General features: G+C 52.6%; 2 protein-coding genes and 1 non-coding gene across 3 annotated transcripts; 2 read left to right on the top strand and 1 right to left on the bottom strand.

Annotated features, from left to right (window-relative positions):
- Nucleotides 1–660: 660 nt before the first annotated feature.
- Nucleotides 661–9,821, bottom strand: TMIGD2 (transmembrane and immunoglobulin domain containing 2). The gene is made up of 6 exons (XM_004009357.6): nucleotides 9,265–9,821; nucleotides 7,964–8,653; nucleotides 5,173–5,532; nucleotides 1,655–1,684; nucleotides 1,454–1,561; nucleotides 661–1,117 (listed from the first exon to the last, which is right to left on the bottom strand). The coding sequence occupies exons 2-6, from the start codon at nucleotides 8,007–8,009 to the stop codon at nucleotides 768–770; spliced, it is 894 nt and encodes a 297-aa protein (XP_004009406.3). The 5' UTR covers nucleotides 8,010–8,653; nucleotides 9,265–9,821; the 3' UTR covers nucleotides 661–767.
- TRNAW-CCA (transfer RNA tryptophan (anticodon CCA)) lies at nucleotides 1,959–2,031 on the top strand. The gene has a single exon. It is a non-coding gene; the product is annotated as a tRNA-Trp (tRNA).
- On the top strand, nucleotides 9,765–21,787 carry FSD1 (fibronectin type III and SPRY domain containing 1). Its single transcript, XM_004008598.6, has 13 exons — nucleotides 9,765–9,925; nucleotides 10,886–10,981; nucleotides 11,126–11,257; nucleotides 12,209–12,310; nucleotides 13,146–13,168; nucleotides 13,372–13,493; nucleotides 14,053–14,262; nucleotides 18,276–18,374; nucleotides 19,176–19,335; nucleotides 19,691–19,770; nucleotides 20,933–21,184; nucleotides 21,295–21,383; nucleotides 21,490–21,787. The coding sequence occupies exons 1-13, from the start codon at nucleotides 9,911–9,913 to the stop codon at nucleotides 21,598–21,600; spliced, it is 1,491 nt and encodes a 496-aa protein (XP_004008647.1). The 5' UTR covers nucleotides 9,765–9,910; the 3' UTR covers nucleotides 21,601–21,787.
- Nucleotides 21,788–21,850: the final 63 nt, after the last annotated feature.

Genomic DNA, 21,850 nt, shown 5'->3' with positions numbered 1-21,850 from the left:
CCCGTGGAGGGGAAGGGTATCCCCGGCTCTGTGTTTTGGGGGTGGAGCCAAGGTTGGAGCCTGAATGGCTCACAGGGAGGGACCAACATTCAGAGAGCTGTTGACAGGCAGGGAGAGAGCGGTATGGAGGCAGATAAAACCTGGAGACAGCAAAGACCGGCTGATTAAAAAGACAGCGAAACCGAGGGGGCAAGGCTCTCAGGCCAACCCTGCCCCCACCCCGCCCCTCCTTCCTATCCTGGGCCTGTGGCCACGGGGTGCCGAAAAGGACATCTGTCCCCATGGAAACAGCAGACGTGGGGGAAGGGAGCCAGGCTCAGCTGGTGTCACTTCAAGGTGATAGTCCCGGGCAGGAGACCCCGGGTGTGGGGGGTGAGCTGACAAATGCCAGGAAGCCCCAATCTCCCCCCTCACCCCCCTAACTCCAAGCCTGCCTAGGGAGGGGGTAGACACCAGTTGGGGAGGGGGCATGCTTCCAGCTCCAGGCACTGTTTGGAAGTGAGGGACATCACTTCTCTGCTAATTGGACATGACCCTCCAAGGATAAGAGGGGGAAAGCTTTCAAGCCCCCTCACCAGAGTTGTCCTCCAGGACCACACCCCCAGATGACTCCCTGATGGCTCAAATCTCTAGCACTGCCAAATTGCCACGGATACTGGCTTTGCTTTCTTCATGAACCTTTATTGGATGTTCTTGGGACAAGGGAGAGGTCTATCATAAAAACAAGTACGGGGTCTCTAGGATAAACTGCTGGACTCTGTGATCCCCTAGGAATAAGTCACATCTTTATATAGTCGCTGGGGGGAGGTCTTCTCTGGCTCTCCTGGGGTTCTGATTTCTCTTCCCACTTCAAGGAAGCCTCTTGACCTTGGCTGCCTAGAGGAGCCTGGGCCAGGAGAGATTCTGACTGCAGAGATGGGGTGAATGGGTCTGGGACTGGAGCAAGATTTGGGAGCCAGATGCGACTTGGGGGTGGGGCGCTGGGGGAAAGAGATCGAGTAGAAGCTTTGGCCCTTCTGATCCTCACTGTCCAGCACCTTCCTTTCCACAGGCCATGCTTCACTCTTCCTTGGGGCGCTCCGGGGCCGGTATAGGACGTTGCTGTAGATTGGACTGCCTGCATTGGGGGATGGGTGAGAGATAACACCAAGAGGGGACAGTAATTTAAGAGAGCCTGGTCCTCTCCAGCCCACTTTCTGGGGGCTTTGTCTTTGCCCCTGAAAACACACGGGTGTAGGGGCCAGCCTTCCTCATCCATTCCCCTTCTCTGCCCCCCAGCCTCGCCCTCCCTCCTTCCGAAAGGAGCAGGTATCAAAGTCAGAAGGGGATGAGTTCCCGCCTAGTCAAGCAGCTGCAGTTCCAGCTTTCGCAACGAGGGGGCGCGATCGCCAGGGGTTGGCGGTGCTCTTGGGAACCTTCCGCCCTCTGCGCAGCTACCTGCGCGGTTCCTTACCTGCATCCCTGTTCCGGCAGCGGCGGCGGCCCCAGATCCCAGCGCCCAGAGCGAAAGCGGCCACTGCCACGGCCACGGCCCCCGTCACCAGCGGCGCGAAGTAGAGGCCTGGAATGGGAGAGGGGATGGTTGGCGGGCTACCGGAGGGCGGGGCCGAGGGGCGGGGCGGAGCTGAAGGAGGGTCAGGTAGACGGAGCTCACCTGAGAAGCTTTGGTCCTGTAGCCAGCCACCTGCGGAGAAGAAACCTGTGTCTCAGGCGAGCTCACCTTTGAGTTCAGCATCCTGCACCCCTTTAGGATAACAGCCCCTCTACCCCGTGTGGAACCTCAGGGTTCTTGCACCTCCCATGCTGTGAGTTCAGGCAAGTATTTGCTCTAAACCTCTTTCCTCTTCCGAAAAATGAGACTAAGCATGCCTATCTTGCTGGGTTATTGTGAATACATTCCAGACCCGGTAATAAACTCTTTAGATACAATCACTTTAAAGTCATATAATCTGGGGACTTCCCTGGTGGTCCAGTGGTTAAGGCTCTGAACTCCAAATGCAGGGGCCCCAGTTTCGATCCCTGGTCAGGGAACTAGATCCCACATGCCAGAACTAAGAGTTCACATGCTGAAACAAAGATTCTGCATGCTGCAACTAAGACCTGGCACAGGAAAATAAATATATATATATATATATATATAAAATAAATAAATAAATAAATAAATTCACCTAGTCTGATGAGAAAGCACTATTATCTGAATTTTGATAACTAAAGAAACAGGCACAAAAGAGTCAAGTCACTAGCATAAGGTCACAGAGCAAGTGAATCGCCCAGTGGGGATGTGCTTTCAGGTCTGTGTAATTGACAGGAACTCCAGCCAAGGCACTTTCTCCTGTGACCAAGACAAGACCCAGAGTTCCTAGCCCCTTCATCTTCCACGGTCTGAAGTTGGCAGTGATCCCGGGGTTGGGGGGGGGGTGGCTTCCGATGGGGAAGCCAGCTGTGCAGAGCTGAATCCCGGCCGACCCAGCCTCGCTCCCTCACAGCTGCCAACAACTCTCAGCCTGGTGCCTCCGCTACCCCCGCCTCTGCTAATTGGTAATTGGCCCCCTTGTCCCTGGAAGCCAAGGGTTGGGGGGGGGCGGTGGTGGGGTGGCCATAACACACCGCCCTGGAGGCAGGCAGTGGGCAGATCCTGCCAGCTGGAAAGAAATGGGCATCTCTTGAAGCTAGGAATCTGAGTGGTGCTTCATTTTGCCTGATAGGAGCCAGGCAGATGCCCAAGGCCCTGAGAAACAGTGGAGAGCGCAAGACCGCAACAGGTCAACTTGCAAACTCTGCAGGGTTTGGCCCTTATGTGGGTGTCAGGCAGAGTTGGGGAAATGTGTGAGTCGGGCTCTGGAGAAAGCTGCCTGCATCCCGGCATGTGTGGGTGGCTGGACGTGTCTTGGCCCTGGCTGGGCCTTAGCTTTATTCTCTGTGAAAGGAGGCTGCTGGCTAAGCTAATCTGGAAAGTTCCTTCCAGCCTTGAGAGTCAATGGTTTTCTTTCTTGTCTGTTTGTTTTGTGTATGTGTTTTATTTTTGGCCCTGTGGAATTGAAGCCGTGCCCGCTGCAGTGGAAGCATGGAGTCCTGACCACTGGACAACCACAGGGAAGTCCCGACAGTCACTGGCTTTCAATTCTAGGTCCTGGAATTCTAGAGTTTTCTGCTCTTACATACTCTGTGATTGCAAAAGGCTAAGAGTTATCTATTCAAAGTATTTCAGACCCTACAATTCTAAGATTCTAGAATCTTCCATGTCTTTGTTTCAGTGTTTCTCAACCTTTTTTTCATTATCAGTCCCCTAAGAAGGCTTTCTAAGAACCTTCATTTGTTCCCTCATGAAATGTTAATACCACAGATATGCTATAAATCTGTGGGCTATCTGCGTATCTCTGCTTTATACATAAAAGGATAAGATTTTCTTTGCTCCCAAGAACCAATGTTTACCTTCTTAGGGGTGACAGTCCCCATGGATAACATACGCTGCAATTCTCGGAGCTTAGAATTTATACCCCTAGGATTCTCAAACTGCAAGATTCTGCTTTATGGTTTGAGATTCTAGAATTGTTTTCGGTACAATACAACTGTGTCCATATGTTGACCAAAAGACAAGTTCTAGGGACTTCCCTGATGGTCCAGTGGTTAACACTCCAATGTTTCCAATGCAGGAGGTGTGGGTTTGATCCCTGATCGGGGAACTAAGATCCCACATGCTCCCACAGTGCAGCCAAAAAAATATTTTTAAAAAGAAGTTCTAGATTGTTCATAGAGGTCTTATTTATAATAGCCCAAACCCAGAAGTTGCCAAAATAGCCATCAGTAGGAAACTGGACTGACCAGTGGTGATGGAGGGCACTGCACAGCAAAGGAAAAGGACGAGCCATTGCTCCACATACTGACACAGAGGAGCCTCACAGAGTGTTGAGTGAAAGATGTCGGACACAGAATGCACTCTATGATTTCACTAAGTAAAACAGGAAGCCAGTTAAAATAGATTTATGCTGCTATAAGTCAGAATAGTGGGGGGGGGATGGCATTTATAAGGAGGCAGATACGTGTGTTGAGCAGGGTGGTGAGCACCCAAGTGTGTGCAGGTTGTGAGAATCCATTGCTGTGATTCGCATTGTTGTTGTTTAGTCAGCCAGTCATGTCCTATTCTTTTGGACTATAGCCCATCAGTCTCCCCTCTCCATGGATTTCCCAGGCAAGAATACTGGAGTGGGTTGCCATTTCCTTCTCCAGGGGGATCTCCCCAAGCCAGAGATCTCCTGCATCACAGGCAGATTCTTTACCACTGAGCCACCAGTGAAGCCCATTATTTGTATACATCCCTCCAAAATTCATATGTTGAATCCTAACCTCTAATATGAGGGTAATGAGAGGTCAGGGCCTTTGGGGGGTGGTTAGGTAGAGGGTAGAGCCTTCATGAATGGGATCAGTGCTCTTATGGTGGTCCGTCCAGTGGTTAAGACTCTGCCCTTCCAGGGGAGGTGGTGCAGTTCAGTCCCTGGTTGCTGAACTAAAATCCCACACGCAGTGTGGCACAGCATCCCTCAGTAAAAGGGACCCTAAAGAGCTCCCCAGCCCCCTGCTGCTACATGAGGACATGGCTAGAAGGTGCAGGCTATGAACCAGGAAGAGGCTGCTCACCAGAGCACGACCTTGCTGGCGCTTTGATCTTGGATTTCCAATCTCTAGAACTCTGAGAAATAAATATGAGGTTTATAAGCCACCCAGTCTGCAGTGTTTTATCAGTGATCTAACAGACTAAGATATCCACGAGCCAGCCACTTGCGGTATGGGCATTTCTCTGTACGGAGGTTATATTTGAATAACACAGTTTATGGAACCGTTCAAGAGTGTTTATGATTGTGATATACTGGAGCAGGGCGGAGTAACTACAGCCTGTGAGTCAAATTCAGCCCTCTGTGTTTTTTTTTTTCTAATAAAATTTTATTGGCACCCAGGCCCTCCCATTCCCTTAAGCATGTCTATGGAGACTTTCACACCATAACAGCAGAGTGGAGTCATCACGACAGAAACTGTCTGCATCTGCAGACTGTTTCTAGGAATCTGATTTAGAGAATTTAGTTGCTAGGAGTTTGAGATTCTAGAAGCTTAAGATTTCTAGAAGTTCCAAGTCCTCCCTGGCTTACACCCCTGCCCCCCAACCCCATGCTCTCATACCTGTCTCCACCAGGAGCTGCGTCCCGTTGCCCTGGGCCTCCTCCCAATCAGGGATCTCCACGGTTGCCCCACACACATAGAGTCCACTGTCATTGAGGCTCAGGTGGTTCAGCTGCAGGGTGAGGTTGCCCGGCGGCTGCCAGGAGAGCCATCCCTGAGGCCCACAGACATCCTCGCTCAGACTGCCATTGATGATGTGCGTCTGGCAAAGGATGTCAACGTCCTTGATCCACTCGACACGGAGCTGCTCCCAGGCCGGGTCCTGCATCACCTGGCAGGCCAGAGTCACCTGGCTGTCCTGTCTCACCTGCAACAACTTCGGTGCCTGCTGCACAGTCAGGCCTGTGACTCCTTGCAGGACTGGGGGAAAGAAGAAGTGAGTGAGACCTTCTTAAGTGTGTGTGTGAGTGTGTATGTGTGTGTGCGTGACTTACTTCCCTAGCCAGCCCACAGGAATAAGGCAGTGAGAGCCTGAAAGCTTACTGTATGTGTGATCTTTGCAAGGTCATTTCTTGCTGAACCTCCATGGCCCCATCTGTGAAATGGGTATAAGTCTCTCAGCACTTGTGAGATTTCAAGGTGAACTCTATGACATGTCTGGCTCTCAGCCACAGAAAGATTGCCTGGAGTGTGCCAGACCCTGATCTGGACCCTGTGGACACAGACACATGGGTAACTGAGACAGACAAAAGCCCCTACCCTTGTGGAGCCAACAGTCTCGGGGGAGAGACACAGGAAGTCATGAAATGAGAATTGATGGAGGAAAGGAATGGGGAGTGGCAAGAGATGATAAGGATGAAATGAGAGGGTGTCCTTATAGAGGGTGATCAGGGAGGGCCTCTCAGAGGAGGTGACATTTGAGCAGGGATGTGAATGGTAAGATGTATTCGGGGCTTGCCTGGTGGTACAGTTAAGAATCCAGCTGCCAATGCAGGAGACACAGGTTCGATCCCTGGTTGGGGAAGATCCCACGTGCTGTGGGACAACTAGGCCCGTGCTCTGCAACAAGAGAATCCACTGCAATGAGAAGCCCAAGCACCGCAACTAGAGAGTAGCCCCTGCTTGCCGCAGCTAGAGAAAGTCTGAGTGCAGCGATGAAGACCCAGCACAGGCATAAACAATAAAATAAATCTTAAAAAAACGAAAGAAGTAGTCAGTCGTCCGTAAGGAATAGGTCATGCAAAGGTCCTGAGGCTAGACAGGGCCTGGTGAGTTGGCAGAACAGGGAGGAGGCCCCAGGGTTGGAGCACAGCATGTGAGGGGGAGAGAGGGAGGAAGTGGGATCAGAGAAGTCAGCAGGGCATGGCTTTTAGAGACCTGTGGGCTGTGTGGGTGGAGTATGACGGAGGTGGGGAGGTGGGTGGGGGTGGGGAAAGTGGAGCAGTGTACTTTTTTATCTAAGCGTGATGGGAAACCACGGGAGCAGGGAGGAAGTGTGGTCCAGTTAAAGTTTAAAAAAAATCACAACCATTGCCATGGTGAGAACGGACTGTGATCTTCATGGGGCAGGGGTGGGGTGGGGAGGGTGCGGTCAGGATGGCCAAGAAACCAGGGTCCAGGAGACCAGTGATGGGACCCAGACCCTGGGAAAGAAGAGGTCAGAGTTTGAACAGATTTTGAAAGTTGCCTGCAAAAGAACTATAAGACCTGAGTTGGTCGCTGTTCCCCTGAAACTGTCGCAACACTGTTCATCAGCTATACTCTAACACAAAATAAAAAGTTTAAAAATAAATATTAAAAAAAAAGAAGAACTGAATTGGGAGGGAGGGAAAGAGAGATAGTGGCAGATTTCCAAGGTTCTTAGGCTGAGGGACTTTGTGAATGGTGGCGACTTTAGGCCAAGATGGGGGACACTGAGGGCCTTCCTTGGAGGTCCAGTGTTTAAGACTCGAGCTTCCACTGCAGGGGGTGTGCGTTTGATCCCTGATTGGGGAACTAAGTTAATCTCACATGCCACACAGCCACAAAAAAAAAAAAAAAAAAAGATGAGGGACACCGAGTAGAAGAAGCAGGGCTAGAGGGGAAAGAAAGAGTTTGCTTTTGGCCATGGGAAGTCTGGGGTACCTGTTAGATATCCCCCTAGAAGGGGTGAGTTGCTGTCAAGTTCCTGGCATTTGGGGTGGAGTTGCAGCTGACCCTAAAGAGAGGAGATGCAGGGAAGAGTATTCCAGGCAGAGGGAACAGAAGGTGCAAAGGTCCCAGACGTAGGATCAAGCTCAATGTGTTGGGATGAAAAAAGAAAAAAAAAAGAGGAGTCAGCAGACTGGCCATGGGGGAGAGAGAGGGAATGCAGAGAGCACAGAGAACAGAGCGGCCAGCAGGGCCAGCTCATACAAGGCTCATAGGCAGGTCCCGGTGTGAATTTTATCCTAAGGCTCCCTCTGTGGATTTTAGCTAGAACCGTTCAATCCTTGAGGGCTTCCCTGGGAGCCCAGATAGCAAAGAATCTGCCTGCAATGCAGGAGATCTGGGTTCAATCCCTGGGTGGGGAAGATCCCCTGGAGAAGGAAATGGCAACCCATTCCAGTATTCTTGCCTGGAGAATTCCATGGGCAGAGGAGCCTGGCAGGCTACAGCTTATGGGTTGCAAAGAGCTGGACTCTACTGAGCAACTAACACACACACAGAGTTCAACCCTTGTAAAGTTCTGAGTATCAGGGAGAGAGACAGGGTGTATTTGGCAGAGCGGAGAGACTAAGGTTTCAAGGGGGCTCTGAACAGGAGGGGCAGGCAGCTGGAGTGACGAGTCACAACAGGATGGGGGCCAAGGTGGGGAGATTCAGATACTCACCGCAGAACTGCACCAGGAGGACCAGCATTGTGCCTGGGGACCCCATTCCTGGCCCATCAGGCTCCTCTCTCCCAGCTGGCGCCCTGCCACCCCCTTTCCCCTCCCGTGCGACAGACTTCCTGCCACTGAAGCATAGGTGACACTCCGCCCCCACCACAGAGGCATAGGTGACACCCAGGCCAGCCAGCAGACATCCGGTGGCCACTACTGCTGGGGCTCTGCTTCCTGTCACTTGTGCCTCAGTTTCCCTCTTTTTTTTTTTCCAAGGCGAAAGGCAATACGTGTATGTGATGGAGATAAAGTGAGTGAAAATCTTCCTAAAAGACTACAGAGGGACTTCCTTGGCCGTCCAGAGGTTACGACTTGGCCTTCCAATGCAGGCCGTGCGGGTTCAGTCCCTGGTTGGGGACCTAAGAGCCCACAAGCCGGGAAGCCGAGAAACCAAAACATAAAAGAGGAACAATATATTTTTGAAATACATTTAAAATACATTTAAAAATTGTATTTGTTTATCCATCTTTGGCTGTACTGGGTCTTCATGGCTGCATGTGGGCGTCTCCTGTTGGGGAGCACGGGCTCTAGGTGCGTGGGCTTCAGTAGTTGTGGACCGTGGGCTTAGTTGCATGTGGAATCTTCCCTGACCAGGGATCGAATCCATGTCCCTTGCATTGGCAGGCACGTTCTCAACCACTGGACCACGAGAGAAGTCCAAAACAGAAACAATACTGTTAACACATTCAGTAAAGTCTTTAAAAACGGTCCACATAAAAAAATATATTTAAAAAAAGACTCCATAAACATGCCTAGACTAGGGACACATGGCGGGGCAGGTGAGAGAAGGAGTGGGGAGGGGAGCAGATGGCACAGACCTGAGCAGGGGACCTAGTGGCAGCGTCTCAGCATCAATTATTTTGCCCCTAAGATGTCTCCTTTTGGGGTTCAGGGGAATGGATTTCTGCTAATGGTTTTGAGTCCTGGGGCAGGTAAGGCGGGTTACCTGCCCCTACAGCTGGGAGAAGTTTGCAGGGCCGGAGGTGGGTGGGTGGGTGGGGAATGCGCTTCATAGTCTCCAGACTTTCTCTCAGCCCTGCACCTATTACCCCTTGGCTAGCTGTACCCACCCCTGGAGGAGGGGGCAGACTCCTAGACCTCAATGTCTCACTCCCAACCACAGTGTGACCTTTTTTCTTTTTTTTTCAACCAGAAAGATGAAGGTCAGTGTTCTTGGCAAAATTGTTCCCATCGCTCACAGACAGGCCCCTGTGGTGGTGTTCTGCCCACATGTCATACACAGAGCTTACCAGCCTCCTCCTAGCCCTATGGATTCTGGGCAGGGCTTCTGGAGGAGATGTGAGAGCCTGGGGCTCTGTGGGATGCACAGGTGTTCAGCTGTGATGTGGGAAGAGAAAGGCAGCATTGGAAGCTGAACATCCGCTTAGGCAAAAGACTTTGGCTTTTCAGTAAATGCGAAGTTTGAGTAGTCGTGGAGCCAGGTCTACGGGCCACGCTGAAGGGCCGGAGCTGTGGTGATAAAATTCCATTTTGAGCGGTAGCTGAGAAGTTGCAGGGGTGAAAGAGTTGGGAGACTGAGGCACAGAAGAACCAGGGACAGGCTCAAGGTCACAAGGCAGTTGAACCCAAGCATCCTGCCTCCCAGTTCTGCGCTCTCTCCGGCCAGGCATCATTAGCAATATCACCTGCGACGACCCAGGCTCTGAGGGTCTCGGCTTTCCGCGACCCCAGCGCAAGAAAGACTACATTTCCCAGCTTGCAGCGAGGGGCGCGCCTGCGCGCTGCGGGCAGTGATGGAGCGCTGACTGGGGGCACGGCGGCGGCGGCGGCGAGGGCTCGGCGGGCCATTGGCTACCGGCAGCGGCAAAGGCAGCTTGGGGACTGGAAGAGAGAGTGGGGCCCGCGGGCCGGGCCGGGCCGACCTGGGCTGCAGCCATGGAGGACCAGAGAGTAAGACCCGGGCGGGGCAGGGCGCGGTCCGAAGCGGGGGTGGACGAGAGGAGGGGGACCAGGTGATGCCGCAGCGTCCTCCCAGCTTCCCCCGACCCCAGCTGCTCTGCGGCCGGAGCCCCACCCTCGCCGCAACCACGCCCGGATCTAGCCCCCATTCTGGACGCCGCAGCCCCCCACCCTAGCCACGACCCACATCATCTTGGCCTGAGTTCAGGCGCATCCCCTTCATGGCCCCCAGGCCTCCCCCACCCCCGCAGTATCGGGGACCCAGCCTTGACTCCATCACCCACGCCTTCCATCGGGACTGCGGACCAGGTGTCCCGACCCTGGCCACGCCCCGCCTCGGAGGGCGCCCCGCCAGCTCAGCACAGGTGACCCCCACCAATCCCGTGCCCCCAGGAAAAGGACCTGTGGGAGGCCTGGGTTTGGGCTGCGGACCCTAGAAGCACCCACCCATGCCGGCCTCCTCTCCCGGCATCCCCTCCCCCAGATCTCCTTACCTTTCTCCACTTACCTGATTCCCTAGCGTCTCCCCTTTTCCAGATGAACCCATGTTCCGCGGGCATCCTTTTCCTCTGGTGTCTCTTTCCCGGAGCTAGCTCCTTACCCGGATCATGCCCCCACCCCCCTCAGGATATAGTTACCTGACTGAAGCCTTTGCACTCAGGCAGACCTGGCTGGGGCTCAGGGTCTGTGCTTCCTGAGAAGTTCTCTCAGAGCCTCAGTTTCCTCTCCTGTGAAATGGGCGGGCTCAATGTGCCCGATGCCTGCTGCTCCTGAGGGCTGCAGGGCCAGAGCTCCACCCAGGGCCTGCTCTTGGCTAGTGCCCAAGCTTTTTGGCACAGTGGCTCCCACATCCCTTCTCTGGGTCCCTGGAGGACAGAAAGGGGGAGCTTCAAGTCAAGGAGCCGTGGCCAGGCTGAGGGACTTAGTTTGTGCATGCTTCTCTGGGGGCAGGAGGCTCTGAGGAAGATCATCACAACGCTGGCTGTGAAAAATGAAGAGATCCAGAGTTTCATTTACTCCCTCAAGCAGATGCTGCTGAACGTGGAGGTGAGGAAGTCACCCCTACACCCAGGGCGGGGGGGAAGGGCAGCTATAGAGGTAACCTGCCTTTGGGGACCCTGGGCCTTGCTGCCCATCTGAGCAGCAGCTTGGCCAGTGCTGGCCGCTCTGACCCCACCTCGTCTCTCCAAGGCAAACTCGGCCAAGGTGCAGGAGGACCTGGAAGCCGAGTTCCAGTCCCTCTTCTCCCTCCTGGAGGAGCTGAAGGAGGGCATGCTCATGAAGATAAAGCAGGACCGAGCCAGCCGCACTTATGAGCTGCAGGTATGTGTGATTTCGGCGGGGGGAGGGTGTTCTCCCAGACCCCCTCCCAGATGCCATCCCCTGCACACTCCCCAGAGCCCGACCGGCCTCAACATCTTCCTCCGAACCTGCCCCTTATCTCTTTCCCCTTCCCAGAGGGGCCTCCAGTGTCCCTGGTGTCCCAAGCCAGACCGTCCAGTGGTGTCAGCCACACCTCCTCTTTTCCCTGGGCTCTTCCCAGCCCCCTCCCTGGCCATGACCTATCCATCCCTCACGCACCTGCTCTCCCTCTTAATCCCTTCTCCCCTCCTTTGCTGCAGCCCCACCCCTACATCTGGCTATTCTCCCCACCTGTCTTCATCTCGCACTTCCAATTTTTCAGCCCTTCCCACTGGTCCCTCAGATCTGAGGGCATCACTGCTTGCCAAACACCCACTATGGCTCCTCTGGGGTCTCAGATTCCAAGCTGGGGTTACTAGGGCGACACCAGCACTTCCTGGGCCACCCCCTAGCACCCTGGATGCCCATCTGCAAGAAATGTGGAGCTCTAGGCTCAGATGTGACCTAGGCATGTCTGTTTCTTTTTTTAAAATATTCACTTATTTTATTTAGTGAATTTTATTTTATTCCACATGCTGGGTCTTCGTTGCCGCATGTGGAATCTTTAGTTACAGCATGTGGAATGTAGGTCCCTGACCAGGGATTGATCCAGGCCCCTTGCATTGGGAGCATGGAGTCTTAGCCACTGTACCACCAGGGAAGTCCCTGGACATGTCCTTTTCTAAGGAAGGGATCCCCAAATGGTTCTGATGTCCTACCCGCAGAGAGGCCCAAACCCCCTCTAGCCTCCCTTTCGCACCTGGAGTTGGAGAAGGACATGGTACCCCAGATTCCTAAGGCGATGAGGAGCACTGGGAGGCTCTGATGCCGTGGAGTAAGATGTCTCTTCTCTTGGTGGCATGGCACCTGCAGAACCAGCTGGCTGCCTGCACACGAGCCTTGGAGAGCTCCGAAGAGCTTCTGGAGACAGCCAACCAGACCCTGCTGGCCACTGACAGCAAGGACTTTCCCCAGGTGGGCGTCTCGGGAGCCAGAGTGGCCACCCAGATACGTTTGCATTTCAGATCAACTACGAGTAATGTTTTACTCTGATTATGGCCCATGCAGGATTTAGCCTGAATACATCCTAAACATCATTGGTAGGACATATGCTAAAATCATAATTCTTTGTGGTAGATCTAAAACTCACAGGAAGCCCAGCTTGGTGCTCTGCGATGACCTAGATGGGTGGGATGGGAAGAAGGCAGGAGAGGAGACCAAGAGGGAGCACGTATATATGTATCCATACGGCTGATCCACTTTGTTGTACAGCAGAAACTAATATAACATTGTAAAGAAATTATACTCCAATTAAAAAAAAAAGAATGAATGAAAATTTTAGTATATCTCATGCAAATGTTTAGTATAAGTATTTCCCGAATGTCACCTGGGATAGATTTACACTAAAATACTTATTCATTATTTGAAATTAAAATTTAACAAGGAATTAATTTTTTAGTAATATGTCACATCCAATATTTAGTGTAAGTATATCTGAAATATTGGATGGGACCTACTTCTGCTAAAACGTATATATTTATTAATTGTTCATCTGCAATGGAAATTTAACTTTGTTGCCTATATTTTCATTTGCTAAATCAGTCACCTGTATGTACTGGGCACTAGGCAGGAGGTGGGGATAGGGGTGGGAACCTCCCATCCCATCAGGGTCTGGCTAAGGTTTTCTGCCCCCATGCTGGGGCACTTTGACACATGGACATCCGGCTGGGCCTCAGTCTTCCTGTCTGTGTAGTGGGTTTCTGATTCAGCCAATGCAATTCTTTGGCTTTTGTTCTGTCCCTCTTTCTAGGCTGCCAAGCAAATCAAAGATGGGTAAGACGCTGGGACCTGGCTCCCACCCTATTGCCCCACCCCCATTGTGAAGGTGGGAACACCCAGGTGAGGGTCCCTTGGCCCAGAGCACCGGACCGCAACAAGGAGGAGGGGGGCCCCCTACACACACCTCGGGGGACTAGGCCTGGGCGTCCACCTCCTTCCCTGCAGTGTGCAGGCTGCCTCCACCTCCTTCCCTGCAGTGTGACAATGGCCCCTGCCTTCCGGCTGTCACTGAAAGCCAAGGTCAGCGACAACATGAGTCATCTCATGGTGGACTTTGCACAGGAGCGGAGGATGTTGCAGGCAATCACGTTCCTGCCTGGTGAGACGGGAACTCACTGGATTATAGGGGGAAAAAATCCCAAAGTCTAGGAGAGAGCCCCAGGCAAGGCATGACAATCAGAATAAGGCTGTCAACCATTTGTGGAAACTGCAGAAGGTCCTGCCCTGACTTGGAGCCCTGAGGATTCCCACCCCTAGTGGGTGGAGCCACAGGGAAGCCCCACCCTGTTGGTAGAGTCCTAAAGAATCCCCACCCACTAGGAGTGGAATCCCATGGAGACCACACCCCAGTTGGTAGCATTCTGGAAACTTACTGCCTCTAAATGGTGGGATTCAGAGAAGCCCAAGTATTCGTTGGTTGAACCCTTAGAAAGCTCTTCTCTGCCCCACACCCTTTGGTGAAACCCTGAGGAGACTCCACCCCCAGGCTACGGAACCCAGAGAAGCCCCGCCCCTAATCCTGGTATTGGGAGGACACCCAGACCCCAAGAAGGTCTAATGTATGGGCAGGGTTACAGCCAGGCCCGCCCCTGCAGGCTTCTCTGCCCCCACCCCCTGCCCCGCGCCCTGACACCCCTCTCTTCTCTGTTCTGGGCCAGTGCCTAGCGCCCCTGTGATCGACCTGGCCGAGTCCCTAGTGGCCGACAACTGTGTAACCTTGGTGTGGCGCATGCCAGATGAGGACAACAAGATTGACCACTTCGTGCTGGAATATCGGCGGACCAACTTTGAGGGCCCACCCCGCCTCAAGGAGGACCAGCCCTGGATGGTCATCGAGGGGATCCGGCAAACGGAATACACCCTGACCGGTAAGGGCAGCTCAGCTTTCCCCATCAGTCCGCCTGGGGTTCGTGGACCATCCTCATGCCTCTGCTGGGCTGATGGGGAGTAACATATAATAAGGAAAACGATGCCGGGGACAGCCCTGCACCATGTACTGAGGGCTTACTGTGTGCTAAGCATTTTACCCAGAAGCGACTTAGCAGCAGCAGCAACAGCAGTGAGTGTGTTATTGTCAGCTTTTTACAGATGAGTGAAGCACCTGGAAAGGGTGTGCTCCATCCCTGTCTTATCTCTGCTGCTAAGTGGCTTCAGTCGTGTCCGACTCTGTGCGACCCCATAGAAGCCAGCCCACCAGGCTCCCCTGTCCCTGGGATTCTCCAGGCAAGAACACTGGAGTGGGTTGCCATTTCCTTCATTCATTCATTTTGACTTAGTCCCTGCAGGATACCAAGCACTGTCCTTACAGTAGCAAGCAAAGTGCTTGAGAATCCCTCCTCTCATAGAGCTGGTGTTCAGGGAACCATCCTCCCAGGCTCTGAGGATTTCCTTGGCAGTTATACGAAAGCAGAAGGACTAGGGGAATCCATCCAGCTGGTAGGGGAGGGTCTGAAGGAGGGTAAAATCAGGGGTCCCTAATGAGTTAAGAAACCATCCTGAGCCAGGGGAAGCCCTCAAGGGTGGGGAGAATCTCCCTGACAAGATAACTATCACCAGGGCTCTTGGGCTATAATCAGCCTGCTCCCTATCTGTAATTAGCATACAAGCTTAATAATAAGCATACTAATTGCAGGAAAGAAAAGCCAGCAGCCGAGAAGAGGGCCTGAGAAGCTCTCAGCTTATCCTTTGCATGGAAATCAAAATAAACATATCCCATTTTCCCCCGGGGTTTTTAAAAAATTATTGTGGCAAAATACACATAACGTAAAATCCACCACGGTCACCCTCAAGTGAACAGACGAGCTATTCAGTGCATTCGTAATGTTGTGCTACAATCACCCCCACCATCCATCTCCAGAACTTCTCAGCTTGCAGAACTGAAACTGTCCCCATTCGTTTTTGTTATTGTTGTTGTTTGTTTTGTTTTTAAATTTTGGCCTTACCACATGGCTTGCAGGATCCTAGTTCCCTGACCACGGATCGAACCCGTGCCCTTGGCAGTGAAAGCACAGAGTCCTAAGCACTGGACCAGCAGGATATTCCTCTGCCCCCAGGAGACACTAACTTCCATTCCTCTCTGCCCAGTCCCTGGCACCCACCATTCTAATTTCCCTCCCTGGGAATGTTGCTACTCTAAGTTCCTCATATAGATGGAATCATACAGTACGCCTGGCTTATGTCACTGAGCATCGTGTCCTCAAGGTTCACCATGTTGTAGCAGGCGTTAGTTTCCTTTCCTTTTAAGGCTGAATCATATTTCATTGTGTATACACACACATGGGGCTTCCTAGGTGACACTAGTAGTAAAGAATCCACCTGCCAGTGCAGAAGACTTAAGAGATGTGGGTTCAATCCCTGGGTCAGGAAGATCCCCTGGAGAAGGAAATGGCAACCCACTCCGGTATTCTTGCTTGAGAAATCCCATGGACAGAGGAGCCTGGCGGGCTACAGTCAATGGGGTCACAAAGAGTTGGACAGACTGAGCACATACTATATATCATATATATACACAATGAAATATATACACATTGTACATACTCAGCTTTCTCCAGTAGTGGCAGCTTACATAAATAGAGTTCAATACCAGAACCAGGAAGCTGACGAGTATAGTCTGCAGGGTTGATTTACTTTTCATCAGTTTTACCAGTTTAGCACTCACTGATTTGCATGTACACGTGTAATCCTGTATGCAATTTTATCCCCTATGTAAATGTGTGTAACTACACCACAATCAAAGTATAGAGCTTCTCCATCACAGGCTTCCGGATGCATCCACTTTACCCCTCTGGCCTTTTCCGAAATCCATAGTGAGCGAATTCCTCAGGGCAGGAAGTTGAATCCCTCACAAGACATGTGATACTGAAGATGATGAATTCACTCACCTATGTAAATAACCCATGTGGTTATTTGCAATCCACCTACTATCTTGTTGACTGTTTGCAAGACAGGAGGGTTTTGATTAAGTTCTTATATTCCTTGGCCATCTCATCCTTACATGAACCCTGCTCAGTGTGGGGAGAATGATTGTTAGGTTGCAGACTAGGAAACAGACACCCACTGTGAAAAGCCGGATAGGTTCATGATTCAGAATCCAAGGCTTCTGGGTGGTAGTCTTAGCTTCCCTGGTGGCTTAGAGGGTAAAGAATCTGCCTGCGATTCAGGAGACCTGGGTTTGATCCCTGGGTCGGGAAGATCCCCTAGAGAAGGAAATAGCAACCCACTCCAGTATTTTCACCTGGGAAATCCCATGGACAGAGGAGCCTGGCAGGCTACACAGTTCATGGGGTCACAGAGTCAGACACGATGGAGCGTCTAACACGTTTTACTTAGCGCTGGGACAGTAGGTGGTGCTGCTGAGCACACTACAGAACTCAGAGGAGGGGATTCAAGAAAGGGTGAGGTCGTCTGGGTGGGCACCTGAAGAAAGCAACAGCCAAACTGAGGCCCAAAAGAGAAGCCGGGGAGACCGAGTTCCAGGCCAAGGAACTGCCTGATCAAGGGCTCAGAGGACAGAACACTGAGCCTTTGTGTCTGGAACTAGTTAACTTTGCCGAGGGAACATCTGTAGGGAAAGGGGAGAAGAGGAATAGGGACTTTATTCTGAGGGCAAGGGGACCTATGAGAGGTTTCAGAACATGGATTTCTGAGTGCTGTTTGGAATGCCCAGAGAAGGCATCCTGCAGGGAACACCTGGGGCACCTGGACATGTGGTCTGAGCTAGAGGTTGAGTTGTGTGTGCCCTGTGGGTAGGCAGATAGTGTCTTAACGGTGAGCAGGGTCTTAGACTGAGTCACCCAAACATTTGAGAGTACAGAGGAGCCTGCAAAGACGACCAAGTGGGAGCAGTCAGAGAGGGCAGTCAGTGGAGGGCAATGCCATGACTGCCAAGGAAAAATGCTCCATGAAGGAAGGAGCAGTCAGCCAGGAGAACCTACTAGATGACAAGACTGACAAGCCCAGAAGAGAGAGAGGGAGTGAAGCCACTGAGAGATGCCTGGACATATCTCCAAAGAGGTTTTGCATGAGGGGGAAGACAGTTCAATAGTTGCTTTCATTTTTTAAGATTAGAAGAAATTAATAACTTTTAAAAAGGATACTATTAGGGAAAATCTTTAAGGCACTGGTCACGGCTAGATGCAGGAGTTCCAGCATATGACTCACTCAGCTCAGTTCTAGACACTTGTTGGCTCTGAGAAAGCAGCCATTCTCAAGTAGGGCTGCCAACATGGTGGCAAATTTTCCCAGGAGTGGCTTCCTCCTAGTTGGCTGCTGCTGCTGCTAAGTCGCTTCAGTCATGTCCGACTCTGTGCGACCCTACAGACGGCAGCCCACCAGGCTCCCCTGTCCCTGGGATTCTCCAGGCAAGAACACTGGAGTGGGTTGCCATTTCCTTCTCCAATGCATGAAAGTGAAAGTGAAAGTGAAGTCGCTCAGTTGTGGCCGACTCTTAGTGACCCCATGGACTCTAGCCTACCAGTCTCCTCCGTCCATGGGATTTTCCAGGTAAGAGTACTGGAGTGGGGTGCCATTGCCTTCTCTGCCTAGTTGGCTAGTTCAGAGGAAAGAGGGACTCCACTCACTCTAATATCAGTGAGTCCCAGGTTAGATTCTGATTGGCCAGTTTGGGTCATGTGCCTATCCCTGGACCAATTGTGGTGACTGAACCTTAAAGCATCCTGATTAGCCAGTCTGGACTAGAGGTGGAGCCAAGTGATCCATAGTCCCACAGGTGAATGAGGACAGGGATGATTTCTCAGGGTTACCTTGTGGTCTACAAGATGCTCCTTAGAATGAGAGGTGGTGGGATGACTGTGGGACACAAGGGCCTCTAATCACTCACTCAAAGAGTACACAATATTAAGCCCTCTCTGTTGTCTTGCAGGTCTCAAGTTTGACATGAAATACATGAATTTCCGTGTGAAGGCCTGTAATAAGGCCGTTTCAGGCGAGTTCTCTGAGCCAGTGACCCTGGAGACACCAGGTGACTGACTCCCATACCTCCCCTCACTGTGACTCCATAACCACTCACTCCCAGGGCTCCAGAGACTGGTATCTAATGAGAATCTTCTAATCAGGGTTCTGTGGCCCTTTTTGCCCTGGTTGCCAGGAAGCTCAGTGCCCAATCCATAGTAGATTCCTTAGCCTGAGTGTCTGGTATAAACCTGGTATTGTTCTTTGCATTTGCAGTTGATCGCATCATACCTGGATGGTTTTTGCACACACACACTGCCCCCCTCTCTCTTTCTCTAACTCACTCTTCAAAAAAAAAAAAGAATAGCTAAGTGCTCTATAGAATTGGAAATAGGGTATCAGTACTGAAGATAGATTTCTTAGCCCCCCACAGTGATACCTTTGCATGCTTGGGTAGGAAGTCCTTTCTGCACTCTGGCTTAGCTCTGTCATGCCTTAGCACAGCCCCCTTTCTGGGATTAACCCCCTGTGAAAGCGCAGGGCAGCACCGTGGTTTGAAAATGGCTTCAGACCTGGGAGACCTCTAGGCAACTAGCCCTCGGCCTTCACTCCTCTGGCTACATGTTCTGCCCTCCCCACCCTTCGCTGTCCCGTCTTTTGGTGCCTTTCTGCCTGTTGTCTCTCTCCCTCCATCTCTGAATCTTTGTCCACTTGTCTCTCTTTCTCTCTCTTGGTCTTAGTCTCTATTTCTCTGTTTCTTTCTGTTCTCTGTCCCTGTCATGGTCTGTCTTGGTCACTGTCTGTCTCTCTGTCTCTCTCTGTGTCTCTGGGTTTTCCCATCTCTGTGACTCCTGTGTCTGCCCGGCCCCAGCGTTCATGTTCCGCCTGGATGCGTCCACATCCCACCAGAACCTGCGGGTGGATGATCTCTCCGTGGAGTGGGACGCCATGGGCGGGAAGGTGCAGGATATCAAAGCTCGCGAGAAAGATGGCAAGGGGCGGACGGCGTCTCCCGTCAACTCCCCAGCCAGGTAGCCTGCCCCCTCCCCTCCCTGAGTCTCTGGTGGAGGAGATCAAGCTGGACATGGACATACAGAGTCCAGTGTGGTCAAGGCTGGGGTAGAGGGAGGGACATGGAGTGGGGGGAGCCCAAAGAGTGAATGAAGGGAGAGGAATCTTTGAAGTGGGTTTTGATGGTCGAATAGGATTTTTCCAGATGAGGAAGGGCACAGGTATGTTCCAACATGAGAGACCCTGTGTATGAAAAGAACCACACACAGCCCAGGAAAGATGAAACGTTCATGGTGACTGCAGTGGACCAGGGAAGCCCTCCTATGGGAGAAGTAAGGTCTGAATTGAGACTTCCCCCCTCCCTGTCACCCACAGAGGTACTCCATCTCCCAAGAGGATGCCCTCGGGTCGTGGGGGACGGGATCGCTTCACAGCTGAGTCCTACACGGTGCTGGGTAAGGAGGAGGGAAGACAGGAGTAGAGAGAAGTCTGGGCAGGGCCCTGATAGGGATTGGTGGGAGCGAATTCCTGTGGCTGGGGAAACTGAGGCATGTGTCAAAAAAAGCTTCTGTGGGAACACTACCAGTGATGTGTTTTTGTGACCTTAGGGGAATGGGAAGATTTGGGGCTGAGGAATCATTGGGGGAAAGTCAGAACTTATGGATACTCTAGACTGGGGAGGGCTGGGCAGTAGCTTGAGGGGGAATTTCCTGAAGTCTGTGGGGTAGATGAGACCCAGGAAGTAGCTGAGACTCGGGGAGTAGCTGGAAAGAATAGTTGCCTGTGGCTAGCCAGGTTTGTGGAGGAGCTGAAGCAAGACAGGGGCTGGGGGAAGTGGCTTAAGGTGAGTGGAGGAGCCAGAGAGTAGCTGAGTCTAAGAAGTGGAGAGAATGACTAGGGTGAGAGGTGTGGTTGGCACCACAGGACTGATTGGGTCCTGTGAAGCAGAAGCTGGAGTCTGAGGAGGAACAGGAGTTCCTGGAAATCACCACTGTCCTGAAAAAAACCTTGAGAAAGGTCAGGATCTATGCGGAAGCCAGTGTGGTCTGTAATACCTGGGAGGCGATGAGGGTGGGAGATGAAGTTAGGGAGTTGGTGGTTTCTTTTTTCATTATTTCGCTGTGCCGGGTCTCAGTTGCGGCACTCAGGATCTTTAGTTGTGGCGTGCAAACTCTTAGTTGTAGCATGTGGAATCTAGTTCCCTGACCAGGGGTGGAACCCAGGCCCCTGCCCTGGGAGAGCTGAGTCTTAACCACTGGCCCACCAGGGAAGTCCTGGGAGCAGCTGGTTTCCTGGGCTGAATGAGGAGCTGAGCTACTGTCTGGTGGGGCAGAAGTGGGTGGAGAAGCTGTAGCGCAGGAACAGCTGGATGGGAAAATCGCTGAAATCACAAGAATCTGGATCCAGGATCCTGGGAGGGTGTAGGTTAACTGATAGCTGAGACTTGGAGACTTATCTGGGCTTAGTCAGATATCTAGTATCTTAGTATCTAGGGAGGCATGGGATAGCTGGGGACCGGGCAGTATCTGAAGGAAAGAGCTGGGGTCTGGCTGCCCATTTTGAAAGGGCACCCAGGAGCCAATTCTACCCAGTCCCCCTGCCCGCCCCATCCCCCAGGGGACACGCTGATTGACGGCGGGGAACATTACTGGGAGGTGCGCTACGAGCCAGACAGCAAGGCGTTTGGTGTGGGGGTGGCCTACCGTAGCCTGGGTCGCTTCGAGCAGCTGGGCAAGACGGCTGCGTCCTGGTGCCTGCACGTCAACAACTGGCTGCAGGTCAGCTTCACTGCCAAACATGCCAACAAGGCCAAGATGCTGGACGCCCCCGTGCCCGACTGCCTGGGCGTGCACTGCGACTTCCATCAAGGTGATCCCCTCCGAGCCCTCGCTGGCCTCTCTGGCCACCCTTCTCCACTCTTCTCTCTCTGCCCAAACCTCTCTCACTGGTCCCTTTGTCGCTCTGGCCCTCCACTCCAGGCCTCCTGTCCTTCTACAATGGTCGTACCAAACAGCTGCTGCACACCTTCAAGGCCAAGTTCACACAGCCGCTGCTCCCAGCGTTCACGGTGAGGCCTTGTCAGGGGCCCAGGGAAGTAAGAGTGGGGTGGCGCGAGGGTTGGCTTTCCTGCTGAGCCTGTCTGTCCCCTTCTCCCTGCCCTGAGTGTCCCCCAGGTGTGGTGTGGCAGCTTCCACGTGACGACTGGCCTGCAGGTCCCCAGCTCCGTGCGTTGCCTGCAGAAGCGGGGCAGTGCCACTAGCAGCTCCAACACCAGCCTCACCTAGGCCCCTGGGCTGCCCATCAGCGGGCAGATTTCGGGGGCCGCCTCCAGGCCTCGACTGTTTCAGCTGGGCACCCTCCTCTCACTTGCTGCTTGGAGCCTTAACTCCTGATGAGGGGTCACTGACGGAGAGCAGGCACCCAGGTCGGGCCCTCCTCCTCACCTCACCTCCTAATAAAGGTCAAACACTGGCCAGGCAGTGCTGCTGGTTTTGTGGGGCTGGGTGGCACTGGCTGTGCCTGATCCTCTCCAGA

The sequence above is a fragment of the Ovis aries genome, chromosome 5, assembly GCF_016772045.2.
Source record: "Ovis aries strain OAR_USU_Benz2616 breed Rambouillet chromosome 5, ARS-UI_Ramb_v3.0, whole genome shotgun sequence".
Taxonomy (NCBI): Eukaryota; Metazoa; Chordata; class Mammalia; order Artiodactyla; family Bovidae; genus Ovis; species Ovis aries.
The sequence above is the reverse complement of the archived record's forward strand: the minus strand, read 5'-3'. Positions and strand labels throughout refer to the sequence as shown.